Source organism: Pygocentrus nattereri, chromosome 3 (genome assembly GCF_015220715.1).
Source record: "Pygocentrus nattereri isolate fPygNat1 chromosome 3, fPygNat1.pri, whole genome shotgun sequence".
Classification (NCBI taxonomy): Eukaryota; Metazoa; Chordata; class Actinopteri; order Characiformes; family Serrasalmidae; genus Pygocentrus; species Pygocentrus nattereri.
The window spans coordinates 29,566,644-29,591,180 of NC_051213.1; the positions used below are offsets into that span (position 1 = coordinate 29,566,644).

Here is a 24,537-nt window from a genome sequence, read left to right on the forward strand (position 1 = left end):
CACTAGTCCTACACTAAGGACACATGATATGGCAAAATTATAAAGTTACAATGCTTGAAGACATTGTCACGAGTATGTATTACAACAAAAAGCACGGGCAAAAGAGTGGCACAACCTTCTTTCTTCGAAAATAAAAGACACAAGAGAATTCACAAATTTATTTAAATTTCAAAACAATAAATTAAAAATAAACTTTAATAGAAAAATTGTATTTATTAAAAATAAATTAATTAATAATTCCCCAACAATGGAAGAATGTAGTTGACAGCCAATCCACTACCGCTCCCTATGCAGTTTATTCATTTACTATGAATTGGTTATTGTTGTTTATGGATTATACAATGACAATATCATCACACTGTCCACCTCATTCTATAATTCAGCCAGGCAATTGTCCATGGCCAGAGCCTGTGCCAGTGTAAGACGCTGAGGTTGTAGTAGAGCAGGGCAGAGACACTGTGTATGTGCAGATCTGATATGTTATTTCAGGGCAGGAGGAGCTCTTGCATCACAACAAGGCATGTGTGTGTGGGATGTCAAAAAGGCAATGACTCAACAAAATCACAGACACTCCTCAAATCCTCTGAGTTATCAACTCCAACTTCACTGTTGAATGTGACAAAATATTTCCCTCGCAGTTCCTTCAAGCACAACGTTCTGCAGGGAATTAAAAATCAAAATGTAATGTCTGACATTCCTTAAACCCAAAGTAGATCCTCCTACAAATCAGACCAAGTTAACAAGATAAGGAAAACAAGACAATCCAGCTGACCCTGTTTGCTGTCTCACTGGTTAAACCAGCCAGTAGACAGGTCCAAATACAGGACTATGAATAAAACATTTTAGCTATCAGCTGCTGACATCTCGAGCTCAGAGTCATTAGAATTAGCATCGCAATGTAGCCACTATCAATGGTGATGTATGAGTTCATCACTAAGGCTCCAGCAATGTTTTTTTATCTGATCCAAAAGAAAGACCCAAATAACAAGACATATCTGCTATAGTGTGGAAAAAAAGGGGAAAAAAGCAAAATATTTGTTAAAAGTTGGTTTCTCCCTGGCAAATCTAGGGCAACCCAAGAGGTATTTACTGCAGCGCTAGCAACAACTTTACAAAAAATCTAAATCCATGTTTTCTTTCAAAGTAGGTCAGTTGTGCTCTTGTGGAAACACAGTATGCATGTACAAAGTTTGCCCTCTGAATTACTTTCTGATACCCAAATAAATGACCACTGCATTTCACCATTGTTCTTTTGATGTAAACTGGGCAGTCCTAACCTGGGCAGCGCTTAAGTAAGCGGTACCCTAACCCATCACAAGGATGTGGCCTGTCTCTTTAAAAAACTGTGTTCTCCCGGTATCTCCCTACTCAGTCAGAAAAACTGAGCAAGTGAAAGCTAACAACTAAATATAGATTAACCTCACACACATAACTGAGCTATCAACCTAGCTCATCTGTCCGTCTGCCTGTTGGCGGTTTGGTCGTTCAAGCAACTGGTCATGATAGTATTTTGTCTGTTCATTCATTCGCCCATTTGTCCATCCAAGCAGCCATGCCAGCGTTCTATGTGTGTGAATTCTTTGTAAGCACTTCTAGAGGTAAACTGACTAGGAAGCTTACCTTCTCTAAGATCTCACCATATAAAAGATGAAAGAATGAATTGTGAACACAGTGGAGCCTACAACACCACCTGTATATACCTTCCTTGAATTTCTCCCACTTGTGCTGTTGTGTTAAGTTCTGCTTCAGTCACATAGCAGGCTGGGATTGCTAGAATGTGGGATGTGCTGGGAATATTAAACCACGCCAAGACAGGCATCAAACAGGTCTGTCCAATGTGCTGTAATTTATTTCTATTTTTTATTATTGAAACTTTGATGAATGTTTAACGTGACACTCAATATTTGGTACAATTATATATATATATATATATATATATATCCCTTTGTCAACGATTCTATTCATAATTTTTATGGATAGAATTTCTAGGCGCAGTCAGGGGACAGAGGGTGTCCGGTTTGGTGACCTCAAGGTCACATCGCTTCAGATTTCGCTGGATCGTTTTGCAACCGAGTGTGAAGCGGCCCGGGATGAGAATCAGTACCTCTAAATGCGAGACCATGGTTCTCAGGCGGAAAAGGGTGGAGAGCCCTCTCTGGGTCTGGGATAAGCTCTTGCCTCAAGTGGAGGAGTTTAAGTATCTCAGGGTCTTGTTCACGAGTGATGGTACAAGGGAGCGGGAGATTGACAGGTGGACTGGTGCTGGGTCAGCAGTGATGCGGGCTCTTTACCGCTCTGTTGTGGTAAAGAAAGAGCTGAGCCACAAGGCAAAGCTTTCGATTTCCCGCTCGATCTACGTTCCTACCCTCACCTATGTTCATGAGCTTTGGGTAATGACCGAAAGAATAAGATTGCGAATACAAGCGGCCGAAAAGAGTTTCCTCTGCAGGGTGTCTGGACTCTCCCTTAGAGATAGGGTGAGAAATTCGGTCATCCAGGATGGACTCGGAGTAGAGCCGCTGCTTCTTCACGTCGAGAGGAGCCAGTTGAGGTGGTTCGGGCATCTGGTTAGGATGCCTCCTGGACGCCTATCTCGTGAGGTGTCACAGGCAAGTCCACCAGGGAGGAGACCCCGGGGAAGACCCAGGACACGCTGGCGTGACTATATTGCCCAGCTGGCCTGGGAGCGCCTTGGAATCCCCCCGGAGAGCTAGTGGAAGTGGCTGGGGAAAGGGAGGTCTGGGCCTCATTGCTTAACCCCCGCGACCCAAACCCCGGAGAAGCAGAAGATATTAGCCAACAGCAACAGTGGCAAAGCTCGCTCTACAAAGGTTTTGGAGTGAATCTGGGCCAAAAGGCTACAATAGAAAAGAGGATCAATGATGACAAAACATTTCACCTCTTTCTGACAAACACAATGATTCCAGGAATCAACCATTCTCTTTCTAAGTCCAGAGCTCAGGTACTCACACATCTAATGCTGAACTTCTCCAGGGAGCGTCTCCAACCTTCTGGAAGGCTCCGTGACATATTTGAATAGCAGAAGACTGAGAGAGCATCCATTTGCATTTGGCCTTCATGAAAGGCCTGGATGCCTCCAATTCCATTAGTTTTAATGAGAAGCCCTTAATCGGGGCGATGTCCATTAGCATCACTTAGTGGGGTTTGTTAGCTTACTAATGCCCCCAACAGAGCCTCTAAAAATGCTATGGCATACACTAAAGAAACGTTTACAACGCTTTTTTCCCCAGAGTATGCAGTACATTCAGTAACACAATGATTGGTGGTTCTACTGCAACACTGTATGTCTCCAGCACTTGTATGTTAAGGGTGGACGATATGGCAAAAGCATCACCTCACAATACTTAAAAGACATTTTCACTATACATGATACATATCACAATATCCTGACGTACAGACACAATACATTAGTGGTGGCAAATTTAAGAACTGCCATCAAAAACTGTGGATACAATGATTTTTATTCAACATTTTACATACTGCGCAGCACTAAATCCAATTAAACAATCATGCTATCCTTTTAATTAAACATGCAGTTGGTCAGCATTCTTTAAGTATGTACAATATCCACAAAACACTCACTACAGAACATTGTCAAGACAACCAAATTTATGTAGTGTGCATTGCTTACGTACATGTGATAATTTCATTATAAGTTTTCACCTCAGTCTGCCTCTTTGTTGCTTCTGCTTTCTGTACTAAACTGCCATGGCCTGTCATTCTCCTACATGCTCCTCTTTGAAGCAGAACAAAAGGCAGTGATTTCATCTCAAGGTACCACGTGTATTATGCAGCCACCCTGCCCCTTGGGACCAATTACCCACTCTCCGACACCCGCCCTGGTAGGACACACCATAAAGCGACGGCCGGTATCTATTAACACGACGAGCACAAAGCAATAATACATCAGACAGACCAGTAAAAGAACAAAAATGTATAAATGATTGCAACTCAACAAATTATTATCCAGGAAGGAACCACAACCTTTTTTTAGGCAAAAGAGAGGGTAGTGAACAGGCGCTATATAAATCAATGATGAGCATGGGCCATGAGCAGGTCCCTCTAATTAATGCCCTACATGAATGTCAATACAATTATAACTAATGGTAATTTGCACCTGATGTATTAACAGTTGTGCCAGTGTCAGTCTCTAGCTGTATATATATATATATATATGACACCAGTAAGTTGTCCCAGTGGGCACCTGATTTGTCTCCATTCTCTGCTTTACAAAGAAAAGCACACTGTTTAGTGGCACATGCCTCACTACTGTGTCCTATCCTAGCCAAGTGCCTTTAAGCTACAAACATGAACAGGGTCAGTCCCAGGTTACCGGGCGCGGAGCAGCACTTGCAGTGCTCTGTCAGCATTCTGAGGCATGCAGACTGCCCACTGGCTTTACAGGCCTACTCAGGATGGCTTTTCATAATAACACAGACAAGGAAACTACTGGAAAATATAGGCAGGGGTGGACATTTATTACCTCAATTAGATTGAATTTGGATTCCTTAGGAAAAGATTGCATTTATCCACAATTTGATTATTTTGGTGTGATTCACAACTCATTTGAACTAAATGCACTGAACTAAAGAAATTACATAGTAGTGGAATAACAAGCAATATATACTTTCCCCCAGATTACTACATTTGAAAACAGTCTAAGAATTTTATGTTCAACAATGAGCACAAACTTTATTATATCTCCAAAACTGAAAATTTACAGAAGGTAAAAACATACTCTACCTTTAATGTAAGTCAATGGAACCAGACCCCCCCCCCCAGTAACTTTAGGTCATTTCTGTTGGTCCAATCATCACCATGGAATTTACACACACTATATAGGACTATGGGTATTTTCAAATTATGTTAACTGAAAGGTGGTACTTTGAGGTTTTGTTATGACAGAGGCAATATGTTACGCCATGTTTACATTCCAAAAAAGGGGATTCAGATGATTCCATTTTCATACTCACAATAAGACAAACATATTTCTTCCCAGACAGAAGCAGATAAATGTTATTATAATGATCCAAACACAATGGGCTGGTTTACACTCTTATAAGACTTACTAAATGCACATCCTGGATATCAGATTTAGGGTCGCTTTTTGCCACAACACTGTTAACTGTAGCAACACAACAAACCTCGTGCTGGTTAAATATGATATAGACAAAGTGTTCCCAAACGTGGCTGTCCCCTATGCTCCCTGGTGAATTCAGTTCACCATGTGCCTCGAGCATGTGAGTCACGTTCCAATCCTAATCTCATTTTTTCCTGATGTGATGATGCATCAGAAAGTGGAACACAGTGACAGCCAGAATATCTATTGTAATATCTAGCCTATTGTTTCTCACATTGTTTTGGCTATGGCATGACATTATAAGTCATATCATGAATGAAGTTATGATTGTTCTACTAAAGTACAGTGAACAATTGTCATTCGTTGCTATTAAGGATGAAATAATAACATAACATTCCTAATAAGCTTGAGCAATAATGTAATTTAGACAAAGGATTATTATCTGCAGAATTCTCACAATAAACAATATCACCATTACTCACATTCAGTTACAAAGTACAACACATGAGTGTTACAGTCTAGAGTCTATAGCCTGATTTTCCCTAAATGTAACATAACTACCATCTAATTACTAACTGGACTATCTTCTAATATAGCATTTTTTTCAGACTAAAAATCTGTGTTATGTTCTTTCCAAATAGCGTTCAATGTATGTATGTATAAAATTAATTAGTTGCCAGTGTTCTGTGTGTACAGTCTCTACTGTACATATTTTACTAGCCACAGAAAAGAATAACTATACAAATGGAACAGTTCAATAAAAGTAAAGCATTATAAAATCATGTGGCACGTGAAAGGGGAAAAAGGAACAATAGTAATTGTGACATTCAATAATATCAATAATCAATACAAGGTTACTCCTAATACTGCAAAAAAGCAAGAAAATATAGCAACGTAATGAGTTCACTCATCAATTATTATTATTATTATTATTTCCACACTAGAGCAGCCTCTCCAGCCTTGTGTTAGACCCCTCACTCGACACTAGTGTACTAGTTCAACACCTGCCAAATGAATCATTTTTTCAAGAGACGCAGAATAAATCATGTTATCTTCCTCAGGATCAACACAGTGTCAAACTACTGGCAGATTTCTCTCACAGATCAGAAAACCTTAGTTAGTTTTGTTGTGCCTTACGGGGTGGCGTGGTGGGTAGCGCTGTCGCCTTACAGCAAGAAGGGCCTGGGTTCGAGTCCCCAGCTGGGCGACCGGGGTCGTGTGTGTGTGTGTGTGTGTGTGTGTGTGTGTGTGTGTGTGTGTGTGTGTGTGTGTGTGTGTGTGTGTGTGTTTGTGTGTGTGTGTGTGTGTTGACTTACAAGCATTGAAGAAAGACCATCAGTAAGATCATCTGACTGTGACTAGGCAAAACCTGTCTCACTTGTGAAATGCAAAATCTCTCTGACGACAGGAGAGCCAAAGCCAGTGATCATGAGTGTTGTCAGTGCATTCACGAGTGAATGGGAGAATGAAGAGCGGTTGATGTAATAAAGACAGACTCACAGAGACCATGGGTAAAGTCAAAAACAGCTGAGGGCTAATGCTCTTCTTGCTTCTTCATGATGAGATAAACTACCTCTACCCAGAGCATGTACAAAGAACAAGCCAAACAAAAACATGCTTGGCTAAGAACGCGGAGAGACTGAGCTGGCGGACTGGAAGGGGCTATCGTAGAATACAGCCTATCAGGGTTACTGAACAGAGTGAGTGAAAGAAAGACAGCAAGAGGAAGTATGGGGGAGATGATATCTCTGTCACAGGCCCCACCCATCTCATTTTAGAATAAGATGTGACACTCATTCAGAGGGTGAGACATGATGATCTGACAGTGACACTGCTTTATAGGGGCTTTACAAAATGGCCAACTACCATGAGAGACATGAGACCATGGAATGATGTATGATTATGAAATTAGAAGAGTAACAAAGACAGATATTGATTTGTCAGATAAAACAAATCAATAATAGGCTCTTAGCAATCTGAATTCTGTTCGGAACATGAGTGCACACTCAAAACTATCCCATCCAACAATAAAGGAAGCACTGTGATTCTTTTATGTAGTGATATAAAACATGATGATGCAGAAATCTCCAATACCACATGCTGATTTATTTTACTGTGCCTAGCATGGGCATGCACACACTGTGACTACTGTGGAGACAGATTTTAAATAGTTAAAATGGACAATGGCAAAATCTCTGGGTGTACTGCTGACAATATGTTGGATGCAACAGGGTGAAGGAGAGATTGTTACACTCAAACGCATGTACATTTACATATCTCACATAATGCCTTGCATTCTTTAACTAAGTTATCTAACTACAATAGAAAAAAAGCAATATGTATAAAAATTGGTAATGTAACAAAATACCATACTGAGTAATCTAATCAGAATGAAGTATTTGTTAGTGTAAATAAGTGCAATGTGCCTTAACAGTTAAATCACTGAAAATCTAGCTGATTTTAAATTAAGTGTATTAGGTAGCTTTGCTGCATTAGTTACCTGTGATTGAGTAGTGCTGCAGTGGAGAAGAGTGGGCAGAAAAGCAATTCTGTACAGCTTTAAGTAAAGTACAATCATAGTTTTGCTCCTCACCTCTGTAACACAGTGACAGCAGGAATCATTTCTGAGGCTAAAAGAGAAGAGCTCACGTTTAGATTTTTACATCTTGTTGGGATTTATTTTGGCTGATTGAGCTGTAGTTGAATGTTCTCTAAAGGCAGATACTGACTGTGTGATTTTAGAAATCTTGTCCTTGTGTCCTGCCTTCCGCCCAATGACCACTGGGATAGGCTCCGGCAGCCCCCCCAGCGACCCTGAGGGAGAAGCGGCTTAGAAAATGTGTGTGTGTGTGTGTGTGTGTCCTTGTTTTGTGTTGTACATTTGAATAGACCATCGTCTACAGACAAAGCCAAAGATTTATACATATATGCAGCCTCTACAGACAGCTTTGCCCTCGGACAGAGTAAAGAGAAACTGAGCAGTCAACACTGTGTACTGAAGCTAAAGCAGGCTGCGATGTTCACGGTAGGACAGTAAAAAATAATAGTAGGTACATTTATACCTCACTATTGTATTCAGTCAAACAGAGTACAGTCCAAAGAGTGGGACTCATTTTTCCTCCGTTTAGTTGTCCTATGTTTCTCTTTTTGCTTTAGGGAAGAAGCTGTGTTTTGTGTGTGTGTTTAAAAAAGGGCTAAAGTCACACAGTGTATTCCTGGTGGAAATCTACCAAGGTGGAATGTTTAAAGTGACCGGTAACTTTGTGTCTGACTGTAGCAGAGCCAGTAACTCTTCTCTGTGTGAGCAGAACCTCACTCACTGAGTTCGTTCATTAGTGCAGCAGTGTACATGCGGCTTACGTTGCAGCAGGTATCAGAATGTTGCTATTGGTGAATTTTACATATGAGTAAATGAGTGGTATCAGCCCAATACCCGATACCAGTACCAGTATCAATACATCCCTACTGATTATAATAGCTAATAATCTGTCAGGTTAAGCGTGTTAAATGAGTGCTATGGCTGTATTTGTTGGGATATTCACTAAACACAGTTTAATCTCAGCATGACCTTATTTCTAAAAGGCATCTGTTACCGCTGAAAAAAATGGGTGAAATATTACATGGGTTATTAGACAGATAGACACAAATCTATTAATTGCTTTAAGGGAAAATCATCAGCCACTGGCCACCAGACACAGAATTAAGATAAAACAATACAGAAGACATAAAACAATACAGACTATGTAAAACAGGCAGATCATAATAGATCATAGTCTGAAGGAACAAATACCTCCTCTGTCTTTTGAACAATTTGTCATCAACATTTTCTCATTCAGTGAATTTTGAAGACCACTAAAACCACTGCGTAGTGGATGAGGTTCTCACCCCAGGCAAGTATAGAGTTTTGTCTTTGTTCTCTTCTCCAGTATGCCCTCTAAACAGCTTAAAGTTAAGCCAATAGCAACACCAGCTTTTTCAATCAATGTATTTGTCCTGGCATTCACTGACATTATTCTACTCCCAACAACGCAGAGCATAAAAGAGGACACTACACAACAGTATCCTGAAAAAAAAACCCATCAAACTACCTCAATTTCCCAGTACACATCAAATCAGACAGATTTTTCATTGCACTGAATAGGCCTTGCTTGATTGAAGTGTATTCAAAGTCAGCACAAATTGAAAATCATGCATTCATTTTCCTTGTGTACCATGGCGTACAGGAGGTAAGGTAAAAAAAAAAGAACATGTATATTATTTTTTTCTTCTCCCTCTGGTGTATGATGATGCAATCAGACGTTTTAGAGGTGGGCAAAAGCCATGACATTTTGAATGGAAGATGATGGAAACAAGAAGTTGATCTTTGAAATATGATATGAATCATGCTTAATTTGACCAGTGTGACATGAACTCCAATTTTGACTTCATACTAACTTTAATAAAAAAATACAGTACTTACTCAGTAGGACCAGCAAATTACCCAGCGCTGCTCTCCTATATGGTCAATTCTAGATATGTGTGTTTCAAAGACCATCACATTAGATAGTCTTTATCTCCCTCACTCACTGGTGTTTCACAGAGCTGTGACTGTTTTATTTCCATGACTGTTTTCAGGGTATGTAAAGTATATTGTTTGCCTAGGCCAGCCTGAAGTCTCCCTTATCTTCATTGTAGCAGCTGTGTGAGAGCTGGTCAAAGGGCTCTGTGAGAAGCCTGATATAGCCACGTTTGAATGACTGAGCATTTCTGGTTTGTTTTGCTCCTTTATGTTCGGTACTTGTATGAAGGATAAGCTTGATTGCTATTGTGGAACCCATGAAAGCTAGAATCAAGACTGGAGCCTGTTTGATACAATGAATAAAAACAAAGCAGTCATGACAAAGTCAGGAAAATGCTGATATTTTGGAATTCATATCAAATGTCCTTAACAGATCAGTGATGAAAAAACAAAAAGACAAAAAAGTTATCCAATAACCCTAAAATATAATGTTGCCTACCTCTATACCACACCAAAACTTAAACAAATTCACTGAAATGATCAATAAATAAACAAATGGTAAAGAGATGATACTATTTACAATCATCTACATTACTGAATTCATAAAATACTAGTGTGACAGCTGACTGTTGACATTATAAGCATAGCATGGTTAGCTCATGCTTCATTCCTACTTCCCCTTCATTTAGTCATATATTACTGAGTTAGTCAGTGGTCTGACCAATGTTAAGCCAGAAATTCACAAACCATGAAGATCGAGCTTGGTTCCAACTGAACTTCTATATAAGGGAGAACTGAAGTGAAGCGGAAGGATGTTATGGGGACGTATGTGGTGAGGAAGATTAGACTAACTTGCCTTATAAAGACAGTGACTGTACAGCTATGAATCGTGCCTGTCTTCACCATTAGAGCTGCACCACAAACAACTTCCTGCATCATGTGACATCATAGGCAGTGATGCAAGAGACTTCAGCCAGCATGTTTTAGAATATCACTCACATCTCAGAGTGCAAGCAGACACAAGCCACAGGAAATGTAAATCTGCTCATGCTGCATGCTTTTTCCTGCTTTTCCCAACCATACCTCAATTAATATTAAATTCAATAAGACAAAGCAGCTCAAAATATGGCAGACTATTTTTATCTCTAATATGTGGACCAGCTTATGTGGATAGGAAATAATCTAATTATTGTGAGTTGTTTACTTCCTGCGTTGACAGCTAAGGCTAAACAAGAGGCAGATGACTCAAGCAACCAATCAACATGTCTATGAGAAAATGTTATGGCTCTCTTACGGCCTCTGTGATTCCAACTTTTGGCTAATGCTTTCCCTCAAGAGAAAGAACTGAACTATACTGAAAACTTAGAGATCAATAGATACGGATACATTCTCTATAAATGCCCCAACTACCAATTTCACTACTAGAACAAACAAACTCTTTACCAAACTCATAAATAATGTAACATACATGACTGTTTGACATCCTGCCTATGTTCTCATGAGTTTTGACTGGACAGCCGGCTTCACTGTTAAATCCCCAGCAGGCCAATTAGGAGATGTATGAATGGCGTGCCATATGGACCGTCTCTTACTAATTACTGCAGTTTTACTATTTTCACAAGTCAAGCCTCACTTGCTCAATACCTGTGCAGCAGCTGGATTTCTAATACCATAATTGTGAGGAGTGGTTGTTTGGCGTCTTTCACAAGTGCAAGCTTATGTGTTTTTCAGCGCAGTGGTAAATTCCTCTAATTGAGCCACTGCAACAAAAAAACTAAAAAAGTGTGTATGACATATTTTTTTGGAAAATCAGACAGGGTACGGCATTGTTTGATGACCTGTATTTACAATAAAGAGGTCACTAAAACAGACATAAAGCATAGCTTGGCTTTTTAATGTAAAATGTTGTACAAAATAAAATATAAATACAACATAATTGATCATCCTCAATGTAAATAACAATGTTTCTTCTGCAGACAAAGGTATTAATAGGGAGCCTTTTGCCCCTTTGCTGCAGTATCAGCCTCTACTCTTCCAGGGAGGCTTTTACACTAGGTGTTGGAATTCAGCTGCATTCAGCCACAAGTGTATTAGTGAGGTCAGGTGGTACTGAAGTTGGATGATTAGATCACAAATGCCATTCCAACTCATCCTAAAAGGTATTGAAAGGAGCTCCATCACTCCAAAAAATGCACTTCCACTGCTCCACAGCCCAGCGCTGAGGGGGCTTTATACCCCTCTAGCTAATGCTTAGCATTGCGCATGGTGATCTTAGCTTCTTGCAAGCTAAACTCAGGTCACCAAGGAGAGCTATTGAGAAACAAGTAAAGTCTTGTTGCTTTAGACTTTCTCCAGTCGCAGTGACTCCAGGAGTACAACCTACTACTTTCTGTAAATGAAGCATGAGGAAACACTGCTGTTTCTACTGGAAACAGCTTTGCATAATCACACAATGCTAGGCATTTAGGTAGCTAAGTTAAAATGAAATGCAAATAGGCACTGCACCTTTCTGATGCCAAGTCAAATGAGGGCATTCAACCTTTTAAGCAGCTACTGAAAAATGTATAAACAGCACAGTGAAGGAGGAAGACTAGCTTCCACTGCTTAGTCAGAGCCCTCTCCTTAGGCCCACCAGCACGTAGGCTACACTACCCAACCCAGGAATGCTCACTTGTCAGTGCTTTAGAGAAGGTAGCCTGAAAGAACTACGGCCAATTCATTTAGCAAACAAAGGCATTTTCACACAAACTTAAACTACAACTCTGTCTCTCTCTCTCTCTCACTCTCTCTTAGCTATTAGCATATAAATAGCAGTCCAGAAGGCTTAAGACAGGGGGAACTCTAAAACAAATGGTGGCATTTACTAAAAGCATGGGAATGGTAGCATCATTCTCTGTCTCTCTGGTGGTCTCTTGATGGTGTCATATATGCTGATTCAGTATGTCCAGTTAGATGAGTGGGTCACTGCACTGTGAGGCAAGAGGAGGTGAAAAGGAGGAAGATTTTCAGCAGAGCTACAGAGAAACTGAGGATTTGCATTTGAGGATCAGTTACAGTTTTAGTCTGAATGGCAAGCCTGTATTGCCTGTCTGGTCCACGGCTGTTAACCCTTTAATCCCTTTTACAGTGTCCATTCGTGAATTTGATCTACTCAGTCAAATACACAATTTCTCAATGCTGTCACATTTACTTTGATGGGGAAAGAACGTTTTCTTTCATGTGTGTCAGAAATACCAAAACATACTGTTGTACGCAAATGTTTTGGCATCCCAGGTCAAGTCATATTTTGTTGATTTTCGAGGAGAAAATAAGTCAACTCATCCTCTACAGAGAACACACTCATGCAGACTTGATGAATTCAACATATTGGGAAAAATAAGGCATAAAATGTGCAAAGGTTATGGCTCCTTTTATGTTTTATGGTGTTTTCCCCAATATGTTAAATAAACATCAACAAAACATATAATCTGACTGAGGGTGTTAGAATGTTTGCTTAAGACTATGAATAGGAATACACTCCTCATTTTAGTCATCTTTTATTTTTAGTCTAGTTAAGCAAATAATAATAATATTATTATTATTATTATTATTATTATTATTATTATTATTATTAAGTGCTTAGTGACCTGAAACTATCACAGTGCATAAATGCAGCTTCTTTCATGTGGTTATGATATGCACAGAAAGCTCCAATTCTACATGCTGGTCCATTTCATTATGCCAAACATGGACACTCGCATGACTAACCCACATGACTAAAAGTAACTGACATTTTTACTACTAAACTGAGTGTATATTCTAATTAACAAGCACACCATGGAGAAAGCAGAGCAGGGCAACTGGTTTAACCTCCTGGAGCAGCCTGCTGTCCTGCAGTACGAGGTCCACTTGTGTGCGTCACTTGGGAATAAAACCCAAAAAATCTCATTGCCAGTCAGTAGCCCCAAGCATTTAACTAGACTACTGTCCATTTCTCATGACTGAGCACCATTATGGTCCTACAGTGCTTAGCAATACTACAGCAGCAGTGTCTTCACATGTTGTTGGTAAAACCTGACTTGAAAACATTACAGTTATTAGCGCAGCACACAGATCAGCCCACCAGGGACTCAATCTATTCTTAGATCCCCCCTCCAGTCTGTATGAGCTGGTGTCTGTTCCATGAGCCTCGGCCACAGGCCAGCATGAAAGCTCAACCTGCCCAGGCTTGGAGACAATAAAGACAGTCATATCAGAGAGCAGAAATCAAAACATAACTGCAGACTCACTATTCAGTTTTCAGATACTTTGCCTGTCTTTGTGAAAAACAGTGATTGTATAAAACAGTGCAACTGATTTGTAAACAGGACAACGTGGACTGCTTTATGCAGCATGTCTATATTTTCAGAACAAAAGCAGAAAGCACAATTTTAATATGTGCCAGACCTATGTTGAGTGTGACAAAGCATTACCTACAACTAAAAATAAGTTGCTATAATAATATGGTTTCTATAACAGACAGTAAATGAGAGCCCACTGGGGAAGGCTGAGGGGTTTGTCAGTGTTAGGGTAATTTTTTTTCTAAACTGTACTGAAAATGCTACATCCTTAAAAACTGAACTAATAAGTAAATAAACTCAATCATTTTTCCCTAAAGTCTCAATGTCTGTCATTTAGAGGTATTTTTATGCTCAAACTATTGTTTATACTTGGTTTTGTTTGTTTGCTTTTGTGTAATAAAATATACGCTTTTATTTTCCGTCTTGCACCAAACAAAAACACTGTTTCTCAGGAGCACTAAGGTCACCAACTGAATGCTCTCTCCAATTATTACGAAACTGAGATTAATACTTAATATTAATACTAGAAATTTGCCCCTTACCTACACTAAAAAAAAACAATATACAAGCAGATTTGCATAATAAATAAATCCAATTTAAATAAATAAACAAATATCTTAGCTGTGTATTATTCGCTGTACAGCTGTTATGAATCCATTGAAGCTTATGAGAATCTGCAATGCTTAAAAAAGCAGAGACCAGCTGATACGAATATAGAAGTCTCCCACCTGGAGACAGTCTATTTAGATCCGAGATGGGATGGGCAAATTAATTAGAAAATAAGATTTATTTGGGTGATCCAGATTCACCACACAGAGGAAAAAGATGAAATTTTACTTGAAGAAATTAAATATATTTTCTCCTGACTGAAACTTGCACTGGAGGGACTTCCAACAGCACAAATTCTTAGATGTTATGATTAATAATGAGTTGAGAACAACTTCAGAAAGATGCTGAGTCCTTATCTAAGCCAGCTAATCAACCACAGAGGCAGGTACTGTGGGCCCTTGTGCATGTTAATGCATTATGGTAAAACAGCATGTGCTCCAGAGAACTGATCTTAATGCAAGAACTGCATTAGAACCATTATGATATGCAGTTGTTCAAGAAATGCAATGTGTTCATGAAGGTTCTGGTGTCTCACACCACAAGGAATATATTTTTCACTAATCCCTCTGCCTCATTCTGTAGATAAGGCATCAGCTGCATCAGAACATCAGCAGTGATCGAAGCCTACTGGATGACATGAAGAGTGACTGAACTCCATTCTTTCATTTAAAGCAGTTCTTCCTGTAGGCCAGGACATCGAAACGCATATTCTTAGGTTTGATACGATTTCTTGATCTATGATCAAGATTCAATTACAACCCCAATTCCAATGAAGAAGTTGGGACGTTAGGCAAAACATAAAAAAAACTGAATACAATGATTTGCAAATCCTTTTCAGCCTATATTCAACCGAATACACTACAAAGACAAGATATTTAATGTTGAAACGGATAAACTATGTTTTTTTGCAAAGAATCACTCATTTTGAATTTGATGCCTGCAACATGTTCCAAAGAAATTGGGACAGGGGCAACATAAGACTGGGAAAGTTGAGGAATGCTCAAAAAAACACCTGTTTGGAACATTCCACAGGTGAACGGGTTAATTGGAAACAGGTGAGTGTCATGATTGGGTATAAAGAGAGCATCCCTGAAAGGCTTAGGCATTCACAAGCAAGGATGGGGCGAGGTTCACCACTTTGTGAACAACTGCATGAGCATATAGTCCAACAGTTTAAGAACAACGTTTCTCAACGTGCAATTTCAAGGAATTTAGGGATTTCATCATCTTCAGTTCATAAGATCATCAAAAGATTCAAAGAATCTGGAGAAATCTCTGCAAGTAAGCGGCAAGGCAGAAAACCAACATTGAATGCCTGTGACCTTCGATCCCTCAGGTGGCACTGCATTAAAAACCAACAATGGATATTACCACATGTAATGGATATTACCACATGGGCTCAGGAACACTTCAGAAAACCACTGTCAAGGAACACAGTTCGTCGCTCCATCTACAAGTGCAAGTTAAAACTCTGCCATGCAAAGTGAAAGCCAAACATCAACAACACCCAGAAATGCTGCCACCTTCTCTGGGCACAAGCTCATCTGAGATGGACTGACGCAAAGTGGAAAAGTGTCCTGTGGTCTGACGAGTCCACATTTCAAACTGGGCCAAAGAGGATCAGCAACTCTGATGGTGTGGGGGTGTGTTAGTGCCCATGACATGGGTAACTTGCACATCTGTGAAGGCAACATTAATGCTGAAAGCTACATACAGGTTTTGGAGCAACATATGCTGCCATCCAAGCAACGTCTTTTTCAGTGACAACCTTCTTATTTCAGCAAGACAATGCCAAGCCACATTCTACACGTGTTACAACAGCGTGACTTCGTAGTAAAAGAGTGCAGGTACTAGACTGGCCTGCCTGCAGTCCAGACCTGTCTCCCACTGAAAATGTGTGGCGCATTATGAATCTCAAAATACGACAACGGAGCCCCCGGACTGTCGAACAACTGAAGTTTTTGAAGAATTCCACCTACAAAGCTTCAACAGTTAGTGTCCTCAGTTCCCAAACACTTATTGAGTGTTGTTAAAAGGAAAGGTGATGTAACGCAGTGGTAAACATGCCCCTGTCCCAACTTCTTTGGACTGTGTTGCAGGTATCAAATTAAAAATGAGTGAATATTTGCAAAAAACAATAAAGTTTATCCGTTTGAACATTAAATATCTTGTCTTTGTAGTGTATTCAATTGAATATAGGTTGAAAAGATTTGCAAATCGTCGTATTCTGTTTTAATTTATGTTTTACACAACGTCCCAACTTCATTGGAATTGGGGTTGTAAATGTTCATTACTTTGTGTTAAAACAATTTCAACTCAGTGCAGAGCTCATATACTACACACATTGGTTTGGCTCAGATTAGTTTGCCACACAAGCCCTCAAACTAAAATAAGACTCAAAGCCAGGTTATTTGAGTGTGGGTGTGTGCACAGAGTAACCTGGTTTGATCACTGATAGCAGTTTCAATGTAAACTGGTAAATAAAAGACGCTCAGAAGAGACTGAGGGGCATATTAGTGATACTGATTTACAAATTATAATACACTTTCAAATGTTTGTTTTCTTGATTCTGTTGTAGTACTGACACTGTTAGTGGCTATGCTGCCATAATATGGCAACGTGTGTCGCATGGTTCTTTTAGGTTGGTTAATAAAGTGGCAGAAAAATGCGAAGAGCGAGGCACAGGCTTTTTTTCCTTCCTGTTGCTAAGCAACAACAGTGTAATAACCATCAATCAGCTGTGGTACTAAGCTATCGTTTTGGTGTATATAGGCAGAAAGTACTACTACTATCAACTAGCATGTATGCTGCTACTAGCAAAACAAGACAAACTAAAAAAAAGAAACTGTTTGTTTAGGTCATGATCCAAGAAGGACAGCAAACACTAACCACTACTTACACTGCATGGTCAGTACAGAAAAAAATGCTTGTGACCACTTCAACAGATGTAGCGCAAGAACAGTGCAAAACAAGCAACAAAATATATAGTAATACATGATAAAGGCTGCCACAGAGCGACGCTCAATGCACTCATTTGCTACTTTTTTCATTTTCCTCACACAGTGTCCAGCAGCATGGCTGCCCTGCTGTGCTGTTCATACCAGCTAATGCCTTCCACGCTCACATTCCTGGTTTGGGATAGCTATTCAGCTTATCAACGCACTGCACAAAGCAAACAGTCTAGCAGCATGCAGATAATGACTGTCCCACACTCTGGAAAGGGGAAACTGATCTGCATCACAGCCAGACCTCAGAACTTTAAAATCATGCCTTCTGTTGAGGTGCTGCTATTCACTCTTCTGAGTGTCAGTACAGAATGTGTTTCATGATAAGATAATACGAGCGAGGGTGATGGTAACGGTAACTATAAACACATATTAGTTACGTTTGGTGTTAATGTGCCTGAGGTGGGCCAGGCGTTTCCTTTCTGTGTGGAGTTTGCATGTTCTCCCCGTGTCTGTGTGGGTTTCCTCCCACAGTCCAAAGACATGCAGTCAGGACAACTGGACATGGTAAATTGCCCCTAGGTGTAAGTGTGTGAGTGAATGTGTATGTCTGTCTGCCCTGTGATGGACTGGCGAACTGTCCAGGGTGTATCCTTGAGCCATTGAGCCTTCCACCCAATGAAAGCTGGAATAGGCTCCAGCACCTCCCGCGAACCAGAAGGAGAAGGGGCTTAGAAGATGTGAGTATGGCTGTGGTGGTGTTTGTTTTTGACCATTTCCAGGAGAAAAATGTCACCATGTGGTAAGCCACGTAAAATGACAGAGAGGGGTCAGCGGATGCTGAGGTGCATAGTGCGCAGAGGTCGCCAACTTTCAATCGCTACAGACCACCAAACTTCATGTGGCCTTCAGATTAGATCAAGAACAGCATAGAGAGCTTCATGGAATCAGTTTCCATGGCAGCTGCATCCAAGCCTTTCATCACCAAGCGCAATGCAAAGCGTCGAATGCAGTGGCGTAAAGTGGACTCTACTGACTCTACTCCACTGAACTCTAGAGCAGTGGAGACGTGTTCTCTGGAATGACGAATCACACTTCCTCATCTGGGTTTGGTGGTTGAAAGGAGAACGGTACTTGTCTGGCTGCATTGTGCGAAGTGTAAAGTTTGGTGGAGGGGGGATTATGGTGTGGGGTTGTTTTAAAGGAGTTGGGCTCGACCCCTTAGTTCCATCGAAAGGAACTCTTAATGCTTCAGCAAACCAAGAGATTTTGGACAATTCCATCTTCCCAACTTTGTGGGAACAGTTTGGGGATGGCCCCTTCCTGGTCCAAAATGACAGCACACCTGTGCACAAAGCAATGTCCATAAAGACATGGGTAAGGGAGTTTGGTGTGGAAGAACTTGACTGGCCTGCACAGAGTCCTGACCTCAACCCGATAGAACACCTTTGGGATAATTTAGAGCTGCGAGACTGCGAGCCAGACCAACATCAGTGTCTGACCTCACAAATGCGCTTCTGGAAGAATGGTCAAAAATTCCCATAAACACACTCCTAACCCTTGAGGAAAGCCTTCGAGGAAGAGTTGAAGCTGTTATAGCTGCAAAGGGTAGGTCGACATCATAAGGAAAAAAATAATACATAAATTGTGGCCTGTGCAGAGGTTCAGTCATATTTTAAACTGTATGGTTTTTTTCCAATCTGTGAAACACAGCAAATAAACAGGGTTTGTGCACTAAAATCTGCAGAAAAATGTCATATTTAGGTGTGTTCTCTGTAGAGGATGTGTTAGCTTATTTTCACATAGAAAATTGACAAAACTTGTGTTTTGACCAGATGTGTGCAAACGTTTGCATATGACTATAGGAGGTACCACATATTGGCATTACAGAACCTTGTGCTATGGCATTGCTTTTTCCCTGATGGTAATATAATAATCATATAATTACCAACTGGGCTTGCTTCTAATATTACTTAATAATTTATAGCTAGAATTCTGCAGAGATGGCATGTAACACTATTAAAATCCACTAGCTCTCCACGTTTCATTGGTTGAAATCCAAAACACAACAAAAGTAGCATGCTGGCACCCTTCTTGTGGCCTGTTATTTTCACATTTGTATATTTCCCACCATTCTTTACCCAAATGAAAATCAACATTAAACGCATTATAATATATGTGTAGTTAATTAGCTGGTTCTGTTTTATAGCCTATAATTAGGTGCAATCCTTTCTACTGTATGCATTCTTGCACTATTCCTAGATTAGAATGACTGTACAAAGGGAATGATTATATAAAGGAGAGGCAAGGCGATAATTCTGTGCTAATCAATAATATCAATTACCAGCCCAAGGCAATATGGGACATATAAAAATTACCCAACATCCTGAAAATGTGTAAAAACCAAGGTTAATAATAAAAAATAATGAGCTAACCCTTGATACAACCATTTTGTATGAGAATATGTGTGCATGTGCAAAATAACACACCATAAATAGACATAATACTCATTTTAAGCAGTAACATAATACCGGGACATTAAAAATCCATTATTTCTTTAAGAGATTTTTAAATATATATGCTGTTAAACCTTAGCATGACAGAAGCTTAGCTATTCACAGTGAATGCCATGTTTGTTCAGACTTGTAGACACAGACCAGTAACTGACACATTTATTGCCAACAGTATTTTACAACGTGACTAGAGCAAACTTTGATTATCTACGCAGATAAACACTAAAAGTCCTTGCACTGTGACCAGCATTACAAAGGTTTTATACCTTATTAACCTGAAGTTCAAATTCATCACATGCCCCACGATGTAGACTGTAAAATGACATAATCCCATTTATAACAAAATGCTATGCTGTTATATGCAGTCACCAGATTTGTAAGCAGAGGCCTGTATAATCAACACAAGGGGAGAGGGGGTCGTGTTCAGTTCGAATGTTGACACATTTCCATTCATTGGCTTCGTACCAGAAGGGTTATTTTTGGGTGATGGACATGATCTCGGCCTCAAAGATTAATCTTTCTCAGACGTCCACAGTTATTTTCAATCATTACTGCACACCTGTGTCAGTCTGTCTGTCCATTCACACTGCTGAAGGGACACTAGTGAGACAAAACAAAGGTGCATGGCATGAAGAGGGCCATGTACCTTAGCCTGAACTAATGCAAAGATTCTGTTGAAGCTCTGCCTGCAAGGCATATAATCTATGCATTGTGGGCAAAACTGATAAAATTCAGTATCACAGCATTTCTCAAGCATATCATGATATCAAACGTACTTTATATTAGCATTAAGAAAGTCAACAACCCATGCTTCCTGAGTGCTGCTAACCTGTGTTAAAACATTTTACAAAACTGACACAGCTTGTTTTGACTGAACTGTTTTGTTCAGTTTTCTCCTCTTAAAATAACAAACTGTGTTCTAAGGATGTTTTCACACCTACCTCATTTAGTGCTGACCAATCGAAATTTCTCTTTAGTTCAATTTGTTTTGACAGGGTGTGAATACTCCACCCATACTTGTGTGCGCACTATGCAAATAAACCAAGGTCCAGCAAAAATTGCCAGTCTCTGTCTGCTTCCAAGCAAACCCTGGTTGCAGCTGGTGGGAATGCATTATAATGGTCCACAACACACGAGGGAATCTGACAACAGAGCATTATTTTATCCTGACTGGTTAAATTAAAACTGGTGCAAAATGAAACCAATCAATCCTAAAGAAGCAGAGATCGAGTGACGTTTATTTTCATTACTTACTGAGATGTATATAGACATTAAGCATCTCTATTTTCAAGCAAATCAATGGGTATGACTATAAATTTTATCAAGAGTATATTTGAAGAATGGATCTGGATTTTATACCATGAAAGTTTAGTGAAAGTTAAAATAAAAACAAGACTGATACTGTTTGGCAGTAATGGGCAAAGTAACACAGGGCTTGTATCCCCACCAAATTTCTGACCAAGCAACACCTGGGTTCATAATTTGGTGTGCAACTGAACCAAATGAAAAAGATACGTCACAAAAACACAAACCCTGTGTCAGCCTTGTAAATGAACTAGCAAACGAATTACATGTGAAAACAGCATAAAACAAACTGAAGCACCCCACATGCCACATTCACTTACAGCTGGGTGAAATGGCAAATATATAACACCACTGCACTGTTTTGCTGATACACGATACATCACAATATATATTTTTCTGATACCTGATAAACTGATAAATTGACGCAATGATTAATTCTGTCATGGTTAGCCCTTTGCTGTTGGAGACTATCTCCTCAACCCACTGAAACTGATGCTCAGAAATAGAGAAGGACCACTAATTCTCTTCTGAATAAAGTTTGGCCTGCAATGGACACCTGAAGTCTTGCCATAACAACTAGTCAGTATACTAATCTGCACTTAACTCTAATTCATTAGACAAAGAGCCATGACTTGCAGCACTACAAACATTTCAGCCACGGCGACAAACCGGAAGGAGTAGGTGAGTTTCACCACACAGGATGTGTGGAACTGCACATGCCAATCATAAGAGGCCGTGAGCTTAACATGTGTCTTTAACCAGCATGGGTCTTCAGAAATGCTGTACATGCCTCGTGAGAGCACTGTCTTCAAAACAGCTCTCTGACACTGATTCACACAAGAACTGTCCATGGTGGATGCACTGAGGGAGGAGCCATCTGAACTGCATCAGCCTTCTCCTTTTCAGACATTCAAAACAGACTTTCCAAGAAGAGAAGACCCCCTGCAGTATCTTATGGCTATGCAATGTTTGGCATAGCACTGCTGTTGTGAGAGAGGACCTGGAGCCACACCTAAGCTGCAGCCAATCCACACTGACTAACACCTGGCAAATAGTACAAGATCAAACATGCATTCCTCTGTCAGACAGGATATCAGCAAACAACCAAATGCTTTTGAGTTACTAGACAACCTGAGAGGAGTCTTAAATAGGCCTATGGTCATCTCACGTTCTGTAGTCCCTAGCTATCTAAAACCTTCTCACAACAAAAGTGGTTCACGGTCATCTCATAACTTTGAAAAATGTGACAGACACAGCAAAAAACTGTACTTTGTCATACATAAAACACATAAATAAGTAAACACAATAAGACTAAATCATATAAACACAGCAAAAGCTGCACTCTTATCTTCCAAAACCTAAACAGAGCCATAGCCACAGTAAAAACTCCTAAACGCCTAAATAAATTTGAACAAAAATCACTAACATTTTTTCCGATATCTATAAACAAACAAGCAAATAACTAACAGAAACATAAAACTGGCACAGTGTCTTCTCACAATCATAAACAAACGCACCAAAATAGCGCTCTTATCTTCTCATAACTACAAAAAGAAATGATAAACATGACAAAAACAGCACTATATCCTGTCTTAACTAACAACACCAAGACTGGGTGAAATATAAACTAAATATAAACACATCATTCTCCTAAACACACCACCGAGCGCACCCTGTCTTCTCACGGCTAAAACACCCAGAGCTCCTGCAGCCCTGCTGGGCAACCGGCCCGCAGGTGGAGGCTGACGGAGGCGGATCACTCACCTAACGTCTTGACGGCGATCTGTCTGGTGAGGGGCGGGGGGAGGTTGATACAGACCAGGTCAACATCCTGGTGGAGGAGCACGTCGTCGATCCGGTTCGTGTAGAAGGCGACGTTCATCTCCTTGGCGAGTTCCTCGGCCTCCTCCTGGGTCCGTCCCCACAGAGCCTTTACGGAGAAGCCCTCGTTCTTCAGCAGGGGGATGATGACCCTGGCCGTCAGGCTGGTGCCGAACACGCCTACCCCGGGCAGCATGGCCTCACACCTCTCCCTCTCTCTCTCTCTCTCTCTCCTTTCCCCTTTATCTTCCTCCCTCTCTTCCTCTCTCGCCCGTCAGGTCAGGTCGGCCATCCACCTGCAGAGAGCGAGCCGCTGCCTCGCATTTTCACCAGCACCAACAGCGCTTTCCGGCCTACAGAGCCATTTCCCTGGCCGCTTCAGACTCTCGTGGTCGAAAGACGATGGACGGGGAACCGCAGCAGCATCTCTCTCTCTCCCCCCTCTCTCTCTCTCTCTCTCTCTCTCTCCCTCTCTGCGAGGCGAAGGACACGCGCTGCTCGCGCGCTCGCTCGTTCCCAGCTCAGCAGCGCTCTACAGCTCACTCCTGAAAACAAATAAAACACAGCCAGGAATCCTCCGAAACGATGTCCGCTCGGTGTCTCCGCTGTGTCTCAGAGCCGGAGTGTGCCGATATCGCTCTCTGTGCGTTTCTATCTGTTCGGCCTCCGTACACACACACACACACACACACGCACTGCAGTCGGCGCCGTGCAGCAGCTACGTCACACCCCGAGCTCGGCCCGCTCCCTCTTTAACCCCTGCGGGTGAGGAGCGGAGGAGGGCAGCAGACGCCGGGGACCAGCTACAGTCTCTTCATTAACTCGGTTTATCGCTCTGTGCGAGGGAAACGCTCAAACGTGCTGGCGTTTCAAACGTAACGACGCTTCACTGAATCGGCGCTCTAGCCTGTCTGTTTCAGCTAGGGCTGTTGCTACGATCGCCTAGACGTGACCACGCCCCTGGCAACAACAGGGCAACGCCCCTTGACAACAACGTCATTCGAGGCTGACAAAAGTCGCATCTGTTTTTCTTTACATATTATTTTATTTTTATTGCATGTCGTCACCGTCGCGCAGATTCCTCGTTTTGTAAACTTTGTTTTGCATAATTTCAACTCGTAACGTATTGAAATTTCATGATGGCTGGACCAACAGAAATGGCCCAAAATTACCATTTATTTCTTCTGTAATGTTTCCATTTTGGAGATGATGCACGATGTAGTGAGATGTAGTTCTAGGAAGTGATATGAAATAAGTAAACAATTATCTGAAAATGATCAACATTTATTATAAAAATGAATTTTGTTTAATTTGTTGGATACTGACAGCACCACAATTCTCCCAGTTGAGCTTTTGACTTTAAAAAACAAACCAAAAAAAACCCAGTTTTTATTTTTATGTTAACAGTATATTTTGAAAGCTGTGT

General features: G+C 40.7%; 1 protein-coding gene across 1 annotated transcript in view; it reads right to left on the bottom strand.

Annotated features, from left to right (window-relative positions):
• Positions 1-24,037, bottom strand: part of si:ch211-276f18.2 (glucose-fructose oxidoreductase domain-containing protein 1) — a 41,648-nt gene extending 17,611 nt beyond the window's left edge. The window contains exon 1 of the mRNA XM_017712349.2: positions 23,055-24,037. Coding sequence (XP_017567838.1) covers positions 23,055-23,307 — 253 coding nt within the window. The 5' untranslated portion in view covers positions 23,308-24,037. The remainder of the gene's footprint in view (positions 1-23,054) is intronic.
• Positions 24,038-24,537: the final 500 nt, after the last annotated feature.